General features: G+C 48.1%; 1 protein-coding gene across 1 annotated transcript; it reads right to left on the bottom strand.

Moving 5' to 3' along the window:
- Positions 1-2,825: 2,825 nt before the first annotated feature.
- On the bottom strand, positions 2,826-13,784 carry DLST (dihydrolipoamide S-succinyltransferase (E2 component of 2-oxo-glutarate complex)). The gene is made up of 14 exons (XM_009707629.1): positions 13,749-13,784; positions 12,504-12,552; positions 11,862-11,917; positions 11,423-11,497; positions 10,972-11,027; positions 10,146-10,257; positions 9,493-9,648; positions 9,131-9,216; positions 8,341-8,438; positions 6,351-6,481; positions 5,695-5,768; positions 4,751-4,834; positions 4,040-4,207; positions 2,826-3,543 (listed from the first exon to the last, which is right to left on the bottom strand). Exons 2-14 carry the CDS (start codon positions 12,521-12,523, stop codon positions 3,409-3,411), a joined length of 1,251 nt encoding a protein of 416 aa, XP_009705931.1. The 5' UTR covers positions 12,524-12,552; positions 13,749-13,784; the 3' UTR covers positions 2,826-3,408.
- Between the last annotated feature and the right edge of the window lie 4,100 nt (positions 13,785-17,884).

Genomic DNA, 17,884 nt, shown 5'->3' with positions numbered 1-17,884 from the left:
TCTCCTCTTCTTCCCCCAGCCCTCTGAAAAAAAATAAACCACTCATTACTGCTTGCAGAGGTGTCCTTTTGTTTCTGAGCTGGACCAGCCAGGCCTGGGCCAAGTGTACTGACCGAGGGAGCCCCAAATCTGTTTCTCAAACCTGCCTGGGAGCCCTGGGTTGGTGTCACCCACCAGCTGTCAGCACCCTGCAGCCAAAACCCAGAAGGTGGCACTGGGTGCCTGGACCTCTCCCCTTGTGCCCCTGCCTGCCCCATGGCCTCTCAGGTCTGCATGGCCATGCGGCTGCAGCTCCGTTGGGGAAAAAAACCGCAGAGAGTGCTTGTATTTCCTTCCAGCCTTGACTTGTGCCATCGTTACCCATTCTGGCTCCAGCCTCCTGTGCCTGCGTCCTCCTTTCTGCTGGCATGACAGCAGCCCTGCTGCTCTCCTTGCTGTGCTTTCAGCACAGTCATCTCTGGTAGACCAAACAGTGAGGGTTTAAAGGAATGAACTCTGAGAGCCAGCACAGATGGAAGGAGGATAAGAGTAAATACAAACCAGGATGGAAAAAAAAAGAAGTGTGGACAAAAGGTGCCTGCTACCAGCCCAACGCAGAGGCTCCTGTGCTCATTTGCGCAAGTCAAAGCCATAGGCTGAAGGACACGCTATCAACGGCAGCTGTGTAGTTTTGGCCCTCCTCTCCCAGCACTCCCTCCCATTGCTCTCACATCCCCAATAGTAAGGAATTACTACTGACACCAGTGAAACTTTCCTGTGGCTAGCTGTTTCTGGCGCCCGCTTGCCACCGGCAGTAACACCCAGATCCCTGCTGACTCTGCTGGGCTCTGGGTTTTTTTTTCTCCACCAGAGGGAAGCAGAGCCCGGGAGAAACTCATCTCCCATCCCAGCAAAGGCAGGGGACACCTCCAAGGCTGTGTAGAAGCAAGAGGACTAACCAGGGAGCTGACTGCTAATGCCACAGCAGGCCAGACAGCAGGAGCAGCTAAGCCTGGGGCTTTTCCTCTCCAGGGCAGCCTGCACTGGCTGAACCCTCCAGCAGTGGGCTTGCACCCTTGGCCACCAGCCTCTCAGTCCTGTGACTGAAGGGAGGTTCCGCAGGACCGACCCTGTGGCCAAATCCATAGCATCACTTCTTGCAACACAAGTGCCCTGGGTGTCACCCAGGAGGGTCAAAAAAAGGAAACTTCAAGCACAGCAGCTGCACGACCCTCCTACAGCAAGCCCCAACAGGGCAGATGAAGCAAAGCAGGTCGCTAGGCTGCATCATTTTAAGAGCTTGACTGCATGTTCACTCCCTGGGTAGTTCAAAGGCCTCATTTATTGCAGCTCCAGACAGAATACAGGCATTGCCTTTCCCCAGGCTCATGTGCAAAGTCAAGGTGGGTCCTCTGTATCCTAAACCAGCACGGAGGGCTGGGTGCTAGCAGCATTGTTTTCATCAGAACCTTATCTTTTACTCTATTTGTGCAAGAGCAGCTAGACCCTTTGCTCTTCCTTTACAGCACAGGGAAGGGGTTTTTCCTCTCCTCCAAATCTTCTACCTCAACCAGGAACAGAGGAAAGCTGACTCCACGCACCAGTTTGTCCGTAGCTGTCAGGAAGCCGTAGGAACCAGTCCTAGGAACTGCTCTCCCTTTCGTCAGCATGCCAGCTGTGAGTGCAATCGTTTTCTGTTAAAAGGGGCTGCTGCCTTCTCTCGTAGCCGGGAAGGGCAAACCATTCTCTGAAGTCGATGTCAGAGCTGGAAAAACCCCGCCATGATCCAGGAATGACTTCATATTGTTCCAAGAGGGACAGCTCCCTGGGGAAACTCTCTCGGCATCACAGACAGCTTTTGCTTTACAGTTCTTTGATCTTGCCTCCTTTCTCCCTCCACAACCCTTAACAGCCTTTTTCCCCACTTGCATGATTTTACAGCTCTCCCCTGTTGTAGCAGGGAAAAAACAAGCTGGCTCCACACCTGTACTTTAACACCCTGCCCCAGGTCTCCCTCTTGGCCATCATGCCATTTAGCAAACACTGGGATTTTCTCGACGTCTGTAACAGTTCTGTGGCTAGACCAAGAAAAGGATCAGTTCCAGCCCTGAAAACCTCATCTTTGCTGGGAAGAGCCAACTGTGTGCCAGAGAGGGTTTGAGTAGAGTTCACAGCCAGAGAAGCCTCAATTTAGTACCACCAGTGATGGGCCCAGCTCCCATTCCTTCTTTTCTCTCACCACCAGATACCGGACTTCTTAAGACTACACTAGGGATGCTGCTGATGCCGGAGTCCTCACCCAGGAGCTGCTGCTCACCCCTTCAAACACACCCCACCTCACATTCATTGCCCAGTTTTATTTCATTTAAAATCCACTGTGTTAAATATTTTAGTTACAAGTTCTGTGTAGAGGGTAAGAGTAATAGACTCTGCAGGCACTAGCAACCCCCTCACTCCCCAATACATGTGTGCGCTATCAGATTAAGGACTGCCCCCCTCCCCCCAAAACCAGCAGCCTTGGGCTGGGATATACACTACAGTTACAGACCTGGCCCCCCGCAGCTGTCTCTCTGCTGGTAGCAGGCCAAGCCCTCACACGCAGGAAGCCAGCAGTCAGATCCACCGTCAGTGTGCTGTGATTCAAGGACAGCTGCTGGGGGATGGTTCTTACCCCCGTGTCGGGCATGTAATGGTGAAAGGGTTGTCCCCCCAGGACAACCTCTACAGAGGTCACGGGCTCTGTGCACCCGGACATGAACGTTCACACCTCAGTGACCAGGCTGGAGAGAGACCAACAATCTCCAAGGGAAAGCAGGGGAGTTGCCACCGCTGTGTTCCTGTGGAGGGAGTGTAACTAGGGCACTGCCAGAGGCATGACACCTACCTCGAACCCTGCTCTGACCAAAACCTCTGCTGCAAGCGGCCTGGGGGTCCCCAGTCTGCCCTTGCAAGACAGATGAGTGTGAAAGATTTTCAAGCAAAACAGGGACAGAACAGTAGGCTTTCCTCTCCTCTCCCTCCCAGGAACCTCAGTGCTAGGAAATAAAGCTGACCCTGCCTTGGGAGCGGCAGGGAAGGGTACCCTAGCACAGCAGCAGCAAGCAGTTTCCAGTGGTATAGGACAAGCTAGAGGTGAGAGTTTGGTGCCGTGAGGGAGAGGATGCTGTACAGACGGCTCTGCAAAGGCGGTAAGTGCCATTCAGTGGGTGGGTTGGCCCACTGCATAGCAATCCTCGTGAGAAACTGAGCCTTCATTAAACAGAATAGGAAAGGAGGTAGGAGCTATCCCCGCAATTCCCTCTGGGACAGCTCCGTTCACAGCGGAGGGAGGGAGACTGGAATGACCCCTGCCAGTTCCTGAATGCCCTGCACTGGCCCTGCTGGTGCTGTGGCCCTGCCCTGGGTGGGTTGTGTGGGGGTGCGGCTGCGCTACAGGTTGAGCAGCAGCACGCGGGGATCCTCCACTGCTGCCTTGATCTTGCGCAGGAAAGTCACTGCCTCTCTGCCATCAATCAGCCGGTGATCGTATGTCAGCGCCACATACATCATGGGTCGCACCTCAATCTGAAGGGGAGGAATAAGACAGGCATTAGTGAGCTCAGTCTTACTGTCTGCATGATGCTGTCCTGTGAATTTGGGGAAGACCTGGCTTTTTCCCATCCTGAATGCAGAGCTCAGGCCCTGCTGGATGTGTCCTGCCTGGCAGGATTACCTATGTACTCACACACCCAGGCACTGATCACCACACAGGCTGGGTCCAAAACTAGTTCCCTTTCTGGAGCTGTTCTCTATCACAAAGGCTACAGCTTCCTCCTCCTCCCCACAGGGAAGCAGACTGTCCAGTTCTCCCCCTCACAGATAGGACAAGGCCCCCTGCACACCTCAGGGAAGTACCAGTACCAGCAAAGCTGCCCTACACCCATTAGTCTCTCCTCCTCCTTCACGCTAAAGCCTTTTAGAAGTTGACACCAATCCCCTAGAAAAAGCATATGGGCTATGGTCCCCATCCCACTGAGCTCTCCCCTCTGTTCACTGAAACTTGCTGCACAGCTCCACCTACCTTGCCTCCCACAGCCACAGGCCTGTCGAAGATGGCATGCATGCCTAAGATGGCAGACTGGGGTGGGTTAATGATAGGTGTCCCAAACAGTGACCCAAAAACCCCTCCGTTGCTGATTGTGAAAGTGCCTCCATCCATGTCTTCGATGGCCAGTTCGTTCTTCCGTGCCTAGAAGAACAAGTAAGGTCTTAGAAAGCCACAAAGATCACAGAAGAAAAAGGACAAGGGTTTGGATGTTCAGTCTCTCCAGGAATAAATGCTGATGGCAAGAGCTTCACTTATTGATCCGTTCAGCTGAAAACCATCAGGAATTACTTGAAAATGTATCCTATCTTTAGATCTGAACATTTACTGGCTTTGGGGAAGGATTCTCTTGCCTTCACTTCCAACTCCTGCTTTTGCAGGAGACAGATACAGGGACTTCTGCCCCAGGGCAGTTCAGCCTTGGCCTCTAAAGACAAAGGTGAAGACACACTGTGTCACTAATGCATAGTTTGCAGTCTTCTGGAAGGACAGCAAGTAGATAGTCCTGTCCTGTAAGGCACGGGCACAGCTACAGATGTAACTGGATCACTCCCCACAGCATGACTCAGTGTGGTAGAGGTCAGAGATGATGACACAGAGGGACTGAATCAATTCATGCCTATCCAGCAATGCCAATTCTTCCCATTCCTCCGAACCCTTTTTGGAAAAACCTCCAACGTTCCTTACCTTCTCCCCCAACTCGTAGATAGCTCGCTCTATGTCAGCATAATTCATGTTTTCTACATTCCTAATGACAGGGACCACAAGACCCTAGGGAGAAGCAAAGTGCATGATCAGCAAATTCACCACAGCAACACACAGATAACCGTTATGGGGCAGGAGCCTGGCCTCAGCCCAGCAGAGTTCCTGCCTCCACCTCAGTGCAGCAGGTGGTTTGGCAGAGCTGCCTCACACTCTGGCAGCCTCCCAGGAAACACGGCATGACACGCACCAAGGGCTGACACCGTAAATGAGACATCTTCTTTGCCTCTGTAAGCTCATCTCATAAAATCAGCCAGGTCTGTCTGGATCCAGCTCCACATCCATAAAAGCAGGTGAGGCACTGGGCAGAGTTCAGCTGCCACCTCTTTCTCCATGAAAAGAGTGGAGTCCCTTTATGCTGGATCTCCCCATGACTTTGGGAGCAGTGACAGAGCTTCAGTCCTGGCCAAACCTCTGCCTCACAACACAACCAACTAATTCAACACCTGTATCGCCATCCCATACTCTCCTTGGACAGGAAGACCTCTTTGTCATTTACAGAAATGGTGGAAGAGCACAGCAGAGTTAGCTAAAGGACAGGACGTGCAAAGCTTTTACTGTCTATGCCGTATCTTCAGGGGTCTATGAAAAAAAGAGGTTCCCTAACTTGGCCCTACTCATTAACCACTGAGATCTATAGTGACCTTGTTACTACATCTCCTAGTACAGAGGCAGAATATTCTTGGTCCTTCATCTTCTCCCAAAACCCATCTCAACAGTTCACAACGTATCAGAAGTCTCATTTAAAAGACGTGTCTCATCAGTAAGTTTCTGCTGCAGCAGAGTTCAAAGCTGAGTTGGCTCAAAGTATACGATCATCCCAGACCTGAGGCTGCAGGAAGCATGACCAAAGCATCCAAGGTACCTACCCGGGGAGTTGCTACAGCGACACTGATGTCCACATAGTCCCTGTACACAATCTCTTTGGTCGTGTCATCAATCACTAGCAGGAGAAAAAAGCTGTGTTACACATGCAGTACCCAAGATCAAGGGCTCAACAGACCAGAAGTAGCCACAAAATCATAACAACTTGTTCATCTCTAGCTTAAATGTAATTCCAGAGAAGAATGAGCCCTCGCTGCACCTGTAGGAGAAGCATCAGGATAGACAGAAAGGAAACACAGTCCAGAGAGGTCAGTCCCCCTCAGACATCCCCTTGGTTATTCTCCTCCTCTGGGTTTGAGCAAGCACCTCTGACATCCCCCAGAAACTGCATCGCTCCTACAGCAGCTACCTCCACACCAACCAGCAAGGTCTTCCCTCTGCAGGCTGCATATGCATGGCCCCAGCCCCACTCCTGGCAACCCTTTCCCAACAGAGTCCCTCCTGGCAAGCTGTCCTCTACCTACATCAGTGGCATTAGCCAAATCAGCTGCAGCACATAGGACTGTTCCTCTTTTTCCTGTATATTTGACTTGCTTGTCCAAGCTACTAGCCCTGCCATGGACTTGGCCACCTGCTTTCCCCCCACTCTACCATGTTCACTGGTGAGACATGCAACTCACCAGCAAGGGTCACCGCTCACCTGCATTCACAATGGGCTGGTCCTGCAGAGCAAAAGCTGCAGCTTTCACAAAAGCTGACATGAAACCTAGTTTCAGGTTGTGCTTTTTCAGGAAGGGATCCCTGTGTACAGCTCTCATCTCCCGGATGTTGCTGCAAAACACATGATAATGCTGGTCAGCAGGTAGTTCAAGAAAACACCGTTCCCTCGCTCTGTAATAGATTTCAGTGCCAGCCCCAAGGACTGCAAACCTGCACCAACCAGTCTGCCGAAAAACCCTTCAAATGTCACAGGTGAAGTGGGCTGAAGGTGGCTCCAAGGGTCCTGCCAAAGAATGTAACAGAAACTGGTCCTGGAGCACAAACTCAACAGGACAGGGTTAACCTGCATGGCCCACACTGCCAGGTGCAAAAGCAAGATGGAGCATGGCATATTTCCTGCTTAGGCCTGATGTTGCCACCAATTCTCTGGACACCAGCACTGATACCAGTGCGGCACCACAGACAGCAACTGCAGGTGTGGCTGGGCCAACCTCAGAAGGGTGAAAAAACAGGAAATGCCAAAAGCAGAAAAGATGCAAGTGGTGATCGGGGGAAAAGACTTCAATCATTGTGCAAGTCCAGCACCAACCAGCACAAGGATGCCTCCATACCCAACTCTCTGGCTTTGGGAGTTGAGTGAATATGAAAGAAATCTTTCCAGATGCTATGGTAGTGGGTGCCAGCGTAACCACCACCCTCAACCAGACTAACCATGTTTCCCCACTGCTTCTATTTATCAGAACTGAGACCATTTACAAAAAGTCAACCAAGCTGTGGCTACAAGCTCTGCCTATTCCAGTTCCCAGATAATACCAGATGCTGTGGAATTGCATGGTCCATCCCTCCCCGCTCCAGAGATCTTGAATCTTTGAAGAGACAGTTTCAGCAAGGGGCAGGGGTCTCCATGGTTTAGAGTGTTTATTTTCCTGCACCTAACCTTGTTTAGGGCTAGGATTACCGTCCAAAGACATTAGTGCCTCCCAAGACACAAGGACTGCAGCAATGAGGATGAGGTTTGCTACGAAACTGGCTCATTATGGCTTCCTCCTTTCAGACGCTGACCCCCGTGGGAAGCAGGAGGCCCCAGCACAGGTCCTCACGAGTCAACTTCACACCAATCAATCCAAACCAGATTACCAGATGCAATGAGAGCCCGAGGCCAGCGTAAAGCGACACCTCAATGAGCCTCTGAGAGGAGATAAAGCTGCAGCACTTCCCCTCCAATCAAGACTATTTTGCCAACCTTATTGTTCTGAGACCCAAATATTTACATGTTTTGTCTTAAGGAGCAGAATAGGATTTCACAAGGCAATTTGATTTGTGCACAATTTCCCCTTAATGCACTGTAACATAAGCTGCCCAACCTCCAAAGCCATTAGTGCGTTCAGTCCATGCAAGCACTTGAGTCAGGAGACCCCCCACCTGCCTGGACGGTATGAGGAAGGATGCTAGTCCGTCTCTGGAAGGGTGCACCATCCAACACCAAAGGCCTCAGACCTAGGTAATGCTCACCTGAAAGGCTGATGAGCCCTCAGGAACCACTTCACTGGAAGTTAAATATGCCCACCTCCAAAAGCAGTAACCTGGTGGGGTGGCAGAAAACAGATGCTATACCTTGCTATCTTCTAATAGCCACTATACAAGTGACACTAGTTGCTCCTGGTCGTCTGCTCAACATCTACCAGTCCTCAACCAAGAACCACACAGATGAGGAAACAGACTGCCCCTTTTACAAGCAGCAGATGACTCTCGAGGAATGACAGGCCATTAGGAAGCTACGCAGCCTTCATACTGAAACACCAACACGGCCCTGATGAAGCTGCACAGATGGTGGTACATACCTAAGAAAGAGGTCCCAAAAGACATGTTGCCAATCTCTCCAAAGAGAATCAGCAAGGTCTTGACTGCTATTTAGATGACTGCCTGCATCTATTTCTACTCGTAAAGGGAAAAAGAAGTCTGCTCCTCACCTCATATCGATCTCATTGAAAGTGGTCAGCATGGCACAAGTATTCTGAGCCTCTTTCAGCCGCTGAGCAATACGCTGACGCATCCTATTCATTTTCACCTGAAAATTAAAAAGATGTAAGCAGAAGCTGCCTCAAGCTCATCCAAGGGGCAAAATCCACAAGAAACTCAAAAGGCCCTTCTTCTTGCCACCTGGTTGACTAGTAACAGATGCCTGGGGCCAAGGTTCTCGCTCCAGGTCTCCCTGAGGAGCATGATAGGCTGAGGAGCTGATTTCACTATGAAGCTGCCCAGCTCAACACACAGTTCACTTGAAAAGCAGTGCTGAAAGACATCACAGCATAACTACTTCCGACCTATGTGCTCCTGAGGACCTCCAAGCATGCGTAGGTTTCCAGCATGAGGCTAATATGAGAAGAGCAAGACTGCTAAGAAAGCAGGCTGCTCAACTATCTTCTCAAGAATGCACAAGGCAGCTGCAGCAGCCTCAGGCCTTTGCTGAGAGCTTGTGGACAGACCAAGCAGAGCACACTGAGCCTTCTGTGCTCAGTCAGCAGACCTCAAGACAAGAATTTTGGCTAGAAAAGACCTGTGTTAGATCAGACCTGGCTCTTCCTCCACCCCACCCCTAAGTGGTGCCCTCTTGTAAAGAATTTCCCCATCTGTACAGCCTCACTGAGCTGGGTGTGAACAGGCAGATATGCACCCATCTGGAAAGCTCAAGGCTTATGCCAGAAGAGATTGTCACCCAGCAAGAGAAGTGCTGGCAAGGCCCCTACTCCCACAGCTTACCCTATGCTCTGATCTGGCACCTTTGCTGGGCACTGCCTCCCCAGGAGGGGCTGCCGCTGGGGCTGCAGCCGGCTTCACCGCAGACACTGAGGGTAAAGAACGCATCAGTCAAAAAGGGAAGCCAGGGCTTGATCGCAATGCCCTGCAATATAAAGCCCATTTGAGCTCCTTGCTCAAACAACACAGTGTGGAAGCCGCCTTGAATTGGGCTGGGCAGGTTCCAGGCATAGCTGAGCTCTCCAGTCTGGAGCATGCAGGGGAGGCCTTCACCATAAATGCCAGGTTGTTTGCCATCTTCAACCTTACATGCTCTCCCCAAGGAAGAGAGGTTTGAGAATAGGAGAAAATGGCTGTTGCCTCACCTGGTTTGCTGTCGATGGGCTGAGTTGACACAGGCGGCACTGGTGGCATCGTAGTGGGAATTGGTGCTGCAGCAGGAGGAGGGGCAGCTGCAGCTACAGGTTCAGGGGCTGCAGCAGGAGGAGGGGCTGCTGCTGGTGTGGCCTTGGCAGGAGCAGCTGAAAGACAAGGAAGAACCATGGTAAGGGCAATGCTGTCAGGGATCTCCAAGTCCAATCAACCTGACAAAAGTTAACGCTCTGGCAGAGTGCCTTTGTGTTCTCAGCACTACTCAACTGACAGGAGCCACCACAAGAGGATCCCATGGTGAAAGCGTTTTACGCACTGACACCCTAGATCTCCTCACTGTGCAGGAGACTGGACGCTAAAGAGAAGAGGGAGGAGAAGGGAGCTATCTCAGGGGAATTCTCAACTAATTTTAGCTTAGAGCTGCAGTCTCCTCCAGAGCGAGCAAAATGAAAGTTCCCCCCTCAGAAGGACTAAAATTATGCTTTTCTAATGGCCAACAGAATAGGAGTATTTTATTCAAGCTACAGAGGCAGATGGAGGAAACATTTAACCTCTCTCAGGATCCCTCTAAATGCCTTGCTTTCATCTTCAGAAAAAGACTGGTGGAAACAAGAAGGCCTGTGCAAGTTATACATGCCTGACTTACCTCCAGTTTTCCTGAGTTTGAACAGAGGTGTCCCCCCTTCCACTTTGCCACCATCAGGTACCAGAAGGGCTTCAATCACACCAGCTGCTGGGGCTGGAACTTGCACTGATGTCTGCAAAATGTAAAATCAGCAAAATTCCCCCAAACACTGGATCAAGAACCAAGTGCCCAAGAGAAGATGCCAACACGTGCAGATATACATTGTAAATTGGCACAGACAGCGGCTCTGTCTCACACAATTTGCACCAGTTCTCACACCCTCCACTAGGATTCTGTGCCAATACTTAGCAATTTTAGGAGATGCAGGCAGTGTAATGTATAGCCTGATCTTCCTGCTCCAGGGTACAATCAAGAACTGACGACCCGCTGCCAGCATCTTCTTGACAGCAACGCTGGAAGCAAAACTTGGCAGGGAGTTTTAGCAAGAACTTCAAAGATTAAGAGTCCTTTAAGGAGTGAGTAAACTTAAAGGCTAAACTTAAAACAATCTGAAGACATCCTATAGTTCTGCAGATTTCTCCTCTGTTTAAACTCAAACAGATTTCAAAGCTTAGAGCACCGAAATTGGAAGGAGGAGTGGAATTGCAGCTCCAACAAACATCAGCACCACTGATGATTAAACAAATGTATAAGGAAAGAAGAGTTATCAAAGAATTCTCACTTAAGGCACAGTCAGCTTTCACACGAGATGAGAAAAGCTCTTCTCCATGAAGGGAGCAGGAGACACAGGCAGGGCCTGCAGGCTCTAGGAGCTCTTAGTCGGCAAGGAGCCATACAGGGTACCCGCTTCAGGACTAGAAAAAGTTTTGGTCCAGAAAACTCCTACCTTGTCTGTTTCAATCTCACACACCACTTCATCTTCTGCCACTGTGTCTCCAACAGCTGAATGACAGATATAAAGACCACCGTGAGGAGGAAGGTATGCTCTGGCCTCACCTCTTAACCCACAGCAGTCTCCCTCAGTAATCCACAATTTTCTCATCCCAGTTCTCCACAACTTCTAAAGAAAAGTCGAGCTCAAACAATCAATCTACTGCCCAGTCAGAGTCTGATTCCAGTTTAGACATCACCCTTCACCCAACATCACCCATGACAGAGAGGTGCCGAGGCAGTAACTGCCATTCTTACCTCTTAGGAGAACTGCAATTAACTGTCTCATTTGCCACAGACTTAAAGGCACAGAGCAGGATGTCAGCCAGTGAACTACAATCTGTCCCGGACCTGTTCAGTGCAGCAGCAACGGTGCTCAGAATTTCAGGGAAGAGGCAACTGCTTACCTTTCTCCCACCTGACATCTCCTTCTGTGACTGACTCTGCAAAGGCTGGTGTGTTCACCGTAACCACGTCATCCCCTGTGAGAGAGACAAACAGACTTGAAGGCATTCAGAGCTCAAAACTTTTGGCATTGCTTCGTTCTTGTCATCAGGACTCTACTATAGGGGTTAGAGGTCAACAGACATCAAATGCTGGCCTTCTGCTTGCTTAAACATCAATTAACATTTAAACACAGGAGAAATTCCCATCTGACTGAAAGTCACATGGTGACAGGAAAGCCACACAAAATCTTTAGGGCTCTGGGGCATAAACTCTCAACCATCCATTGAGGCAGGACAGCAGTGGGCCTAGACCAAGGATGGAAGAGGTATCTTCAGCTGTTGTCAGGACAGCAACAGGTAGCACAAGAGCCATCCCACTGTATCCTGACTTTTTACTTACTACGTACTGCAGTGGTTCTGAAGTAACGGACAGTGAAGACACTGGAGCTATTTACTCTGCAGAAAGAGAGAAAGATATGAACACAGAAGTACGTTCCTCTGCAGGCTGTCGGCACCAACCTCAAGTACAGAACTTACATTTGCTTAACTGATCTGAAAGGCTGCTCAGCTGTTCTGATGTATTCATTACAAGCATTTCAGGCTTTTATGGATGTGCTCTTAAGGTCATTTCCTCAAATGCATTTTTACAAGATCACCTCAGCAATACAAACCTTGCCATATGAACAACAGCTCCCTGAACCACCCCACTTCTCCTGACAGAAATCCTACCAGGAGGCCACCATAGAGCAAACAAGACTTCTAGTCAGATAATCAAAGGGTAGAGATCCATTTATCACCAGTCTCCTCATTCCTGTCCTTTCCTTGCCTCAGTATCTGGTTCCAAACAAACCTTATTGTCTTTAAGCATGCCACAGCTCCTGATCTGCAAAACCTAGATTTTGTTAGTGCTAGCTCCACACTCCTACAATGTGCACAGGGATTTTATGACAGCCAACCACATTCTGCCTCCCAGCCCCCAAATCTTATCAAGGCTCGAGCAGCCTCAGCCTCTCCACATCACAGTTTTCCTGGGGATACTTACACAAGCTTCCTGCTGTCCATGTAAGCCAGTCCCTGGCTCCCAGCCACACCTGTGAATGAGAATAGTGTTATCCCACAGGAACGTTATCCAGCCATCCAGCCCTCAAGTGTCCCTGCCAGGTAAAAGAGTGCAGGGGACATGACTGTTCACCCTGAAAGAAGCTTGGGACCAAGTGGGGAATATAGCCATATAGAGGCACCTCAGTGTGCCCAGAGCTTGCCAAGAACACTGGTCTTGTCCTCACCTGGATTTACAGAGATGGGGAAAAAAGTTACATCTTGACCTCAAAGCTAATACCTCACCAATCAAAGGGGTTCCTAATAGGAGCAAGGCATCAGTTGCCTAAGAGGCACCCCCAGGAAGCCTCACAGTCACATGGACAGGCAAGAAGGAAAAAAAAGAATGAAAATAGGGTGTAGGGCAGAGTAGCAATCCACCATTATCCCTCTTCTCTGTCCAACCCCTGTCCCAAGAACGCTTTTTTCCAAAAACTCACAGCAGGGAGGTACTTGCATAGCTTCTCAGTTTCACATACCCCACTGTCCCCTTCCCACCCTGCTCACATGCCCTGACACTGCAATCTTTATTACGAACTGAACTCTCGTCCTTTGTCCCTTTCAGGGCACTGGGCAGTTTTCCAGACTGATCTTAAAGAGAGTCACTGTAGCAATTGGAGAACATAATTATCTCAATTACACAATGCCAGAAGGAAGAACTATTTCCCCACTTGATTTTTAAAACAAGCAACAGAATTTTGACAACTCTAGAAACCGGAAAAGGTAAGCGGATTTAACTGGTTTCTCAAAGTGGAATCAGAAGTGAGTGATGTAATGCTATATAAACACAGCACAGCTAGGAAAAAACAGAGCTCTGGGAAAATCCAGTTTAAGCACTGAAGAGTTGTTCACAGGCATTCTAGATTTGACATGCCACTTAATGTTCACCCATCATTTTCAAAAGACTTTATTAGAGAGCTAGGCTCTGTAACAGCATGTGTTTCAAGCACTGCAATGCTTGAAATACACTGTGCTGCTGCTGCTGTGAAATCTTCACCAGAGCTGAATGGATTGAGCAGCGTGTACATTAGGCAAGGGAATCACTCACATGGAAACACAGCTCATTTCACCAACTGTTTCTTCATTGCATGACTGACAGAAATAAACCCCAATCAAACCTATTACCAATTTCCATCATCACCTCTGTTCTGTCTAGTAGTTTGAAATGAAATAAAAGCGTAAGACTCACCAGACAGAGAGCATCTTGCCAGAGTACAGTTCCCCTGTCAGAAAGAAGAGGAACTATCAGTATTGCAAAAAAGACGGACCCACCCTAGAAGAACTTTGGTTTTCCCACGAGACCTGGGTCAGAGATGGGACCCACCATTCCCATGCTCCAGACTGTAGGCATGCTACTTTCCCATAGTGTGCAATGGCAGGAGATGGTGAGAGCATCTACACCCTTCTCTTTGCTTTGTGTCCTTACAGGATGCTTTCCTGTGGAGTGATGTTAAACCTGATGCATCTGTTTTTCAGTTGTGGCTCCAGTTGTTTTGACCTCATGCACACTTTCCTCTTTAAGCAGGAACAGAACAACCAATTCACTGAAATTTGCTATGAATGAGGAGGTCAAGCGTAGCTACTGGATACGATGAAAAAACATCCCATGATGTTTACTCCTACAGTCATGAACGCAGCATCTGAGGGCTTTTTTGTTTGTTTATTTTACAGCTACAGAGCCTTTGAACTCCACAAGGCTGGAATTTCCCTCGATGGCAAAATTTCTACTGCCTTCAGTGAGCCAGGAATTCCACTTTTTGGTGGTGTTTCACTTCATACCCATGTAATCATTGACTGTACTCCTAGCTCAGCGTAACATTCCTCCAAAGACATTTCATGATAGTCCAGCTACCTTCTCTATTGTTATTATATATTTCTCTAGCATCGAATCTGCAGACCTGGAGAACTTAGGAAGCCTTTAAAAGCTACAGGAAAAGATCACAGTAACCATGACTGAAATGCAGGTGACTGGTTTGGAACAACAGCTACTCAACAGCTCAAAGCACCCTTATCCAGTAACTAAGGTAAGAGGTAAAAATTAGATTTCATTCACACCTTCAATGTCTCAAGGGAAGTTTGTGTATAAGCCCTGATTTCAGCTTCACTAGAGCAAGTAGGATGAGATATAACTGATCTTAAATATCAAAATAATTTGTAGAGCTGTGTGTGATAAGACAAAACAGATATGAAGGACCAAAGTGATAGCTAAGCTTCTCACACCGTCTATAGGACTGAGTGCTGTAGCATGCAAAAATACCTTCCATGAACACTTAATATCAAAACTACTGACAAACCTGGAATCAACCCCTTGACAGTTTAATTATCCAAACTTACTGATGGATTTGGCTTCTCAGATATTAACGTACAGTCAACTCAGTGATCAATGGGCAGTTCAACAGGGTTATGATTAGTTCTGCCGAGGATGCAGGCAGCCAGGCTGACTTGCTGCTAAGCCAGCCTGGGTCTGGCAGAGCTCAGGAGCTCCAGCACAGCGTCATGCAGCTACCCTGCTTGCTCATCCACTGCAGGAACCAACGATCCTGGACTGATAGTCCTGCAAAACTGACTTCTGTCAGGGCCCACTGGAGCCCCTGCCCCAGGTCTGGCTGGGGAAGGGAAAGCAAGGAGCTCTATGCAGACTTTGCAGAGTCATCGTGAACGCTACAACACTTAATCTTGGTGCAGCACTGGTCCCCTGCTAACTCAGATCTGGTTTGTGTAGAGCCAGCTCTAAGGTAGGATCAGTAAGACAAACTTCAACTTATGTCCTCTTGGTCAAGTGTCTAAAGCACCACAATCCTCAGCACACGTTAGTTCCCGTGTTGATCAAATTCTTCCCACTCTCTCCATAGTGTCCCAGATAATACGAAGTCAATCACAAATAAAATATCAAGCGACCTGAGCTCCCCTTTGCCCATTAATGTTTTCCTGGGTGCTTTATAAAAAAAGTGGTTAAAGGCATTCCTAGCATCCCAGACAGTAACTTGTTAAGAAAGAGGAATGGCCTCAGACTGAAGCAGAAACAGCCAATGTTATTTGCTCAGGAGCAGTTTAGTGTAAGGTTAAAAAAAAAGTTTAGAAGGCCTGTGCTAAAATAAATCGTTGTGAGAAAACACATCTGCAGCTCTCTTCCGTGAGAGGTGCCAAGTCTGTGCTCCACAACTGCTGCAAAATTAAGGAAAAAATTAGTATCACTCAACCCTTCTGTCTTTTAGGTTAAGAAATGAGCTCTAATGTGAGGAGGAAGCCATGAATAAAAGATACTGAGATTCCTCTGTCTTGTGTTCTGCAGAACCACTGTGTGTTCATCTCTTAACTACAGTACTTCAGAGAGCTCCGGAAGATGCCTGACAGGGCTGTTTCTTGTTTTCTTTTTCCCTGAAGGAACCACTGTGATTGCACCTTTTCCTGGTATCACCTAGCTAAATCTGCCCTCTGCCTGATCTTGGAGCTTCCTCAGTGAAAATGGAAACGTTTATGTTTTGCTAGCTGGCATTAGCACTTTGGGTCACTTTAAAAAGACACCCATCACTTGGGGAAATAAGTCTTGGTCTAATTAGCTAGTGACTCATGTATGAAGTGATTAATTTTTCCCCCATGTTTCACGTGACTTCTCAGAGTTGTTTTAATAACTTATTATGTCAAAGTGACCCTGGCACACAGTGTCCCAGGCCACACCTTTCAAAGAGCTGTCGCCTTTCAGTAGGTCACTACACGCTGAAATAAATTATGGAATACAGGCTGTCACTTTGCCTGATGATTACCTACAGATTTCTTCTCCAACAGCGGGAACAGGGCCCAGTTCAGGCAAGGACACTAACTGAACAGGAGGGTACAGTTAATTTCAACAGAGGCAAAAAAGAAGCTCAGTGCCGGGCAGCTCTGATGACAGGCAAAGAAGCAATCTGTTCTCCAGCCCTGGCTTCTTCAAAGCAAAGAAGCTGTTGCTTTAACAAGGATGAGTGCAAACCACTGCTACACATAAAAAACCTACTGCATGTCTTTCATGGATTTTTAACACAATTATATATAGCATGGCAGGGCAGATGCTAAGATGGGATGGAGATAACAATGCTGAGTGCTAAAGGATACTGTTACTAAGACGACAGGCTGAGAACTCCTCCAGCATGCGGGGAAGATCAAACAGGGAAGAAAAAGTTCTTTACAAACTCTTCCCCAGATAAACAGAAGGACTTGATTCTCAAAGCACTGAATGCAGCTCCTGATCAAACCATCCTCTTTCACACTAGCTCTTCTCTGGACTTTTTCAGGTCATCCTTCAACAGCTGTCCCCCTCCACCCCACCAAGTCTTATATGCTCAGATGCAGGCTATTGATGCACATTCATGATTTCAACTCGATATACAAAACCAGGATCTTTTTCTCTTTTACGAGATCATCAAAATCCAGCCAACCCTTCCCTAGCCTTGTTGTTTCTTGCTGACTCCACTGTTCTGCCATTCAGCCCTACACTTCTGAATTTTGTACATGTCTATTGTTCTCAATTCTTCAATCAGAGGTTTGACAAGTTCTGGTGTTTCTTTCTGTCTCTCAAAAAACCCGTGTTATCCCCTTTGTCAAAACTTACTTCTCATACCCCTACTGAAATGGAAATTGAACTACTTCCACCATCTTGACTTCTCAACTTCTCTAGTACACCTAACCAGTTAACTAAAATTATGTCCCCCTCCTAGTACTCAGCTGTAACCTCCTGATTTGCAGACTAGGTTTGTAAAAGGTTTGAATACTCCATCTGGCTTTCCTCCCTGTTCTGTATAATTACACACCACCACTGAGAGCTGACAAAGCTTAAATATTGTTAAAATGCCACCTAAATAAGCTTATTTTAAACTGCCCTATAATCAATTTGTATCTACATGTAACAAAATATAATGTTATAAATTGTTTACAGTGCAGTTTTACATACACACACATTTATAAACATAAATCTGTTTGTAGCACCCAGAGACAAGCATTTAACATACAATAGCCCTATGAGGAAGCATGACATAAACGTTCAATGTTACAATCAGCTGTCAACACTTGCTTGCCTACATTCACACAATGGCTCAAATCAAATCTCATGCTCTAAGGCTTCAGCTGGACAGCTGGAAGAGAAGTGATCTTCCTCCTCCTGTAAGTATGCATATGTATGTATGTACATGCATACATATATATCTATGCATGTACATAAAGTGATGCATGTTTGCTACTTAAACGGAAGATATGGCCAGAAGTCAGCAAACGACAGAAACCAGCCGGCCAGGAGCAGCCCCGGGGTTGATTTAAGCGGCTGCTCTGGCTGTTAGACTCTGCCAGCCCAAG

This window comes from Cariama cristata, unplaced genomic scaffold (assembly GCF_000690535.1).
Source record: "Cariama cristata isolate BGI_N322 unplaced genomic scaffold, ASM69053v1 scaffold29920, whole genome shotgun sequence".
Classification (NCBI taxonomy): domain Eukaryota; kingdom Metazoa; phylum Chordata; class Aves; order Cariamiformes; family Cariamidae; genus Cariama; species Cariama cristata.
This window is presented reverse-complemented; position numbering and strand designations above follow the sequence as displayed.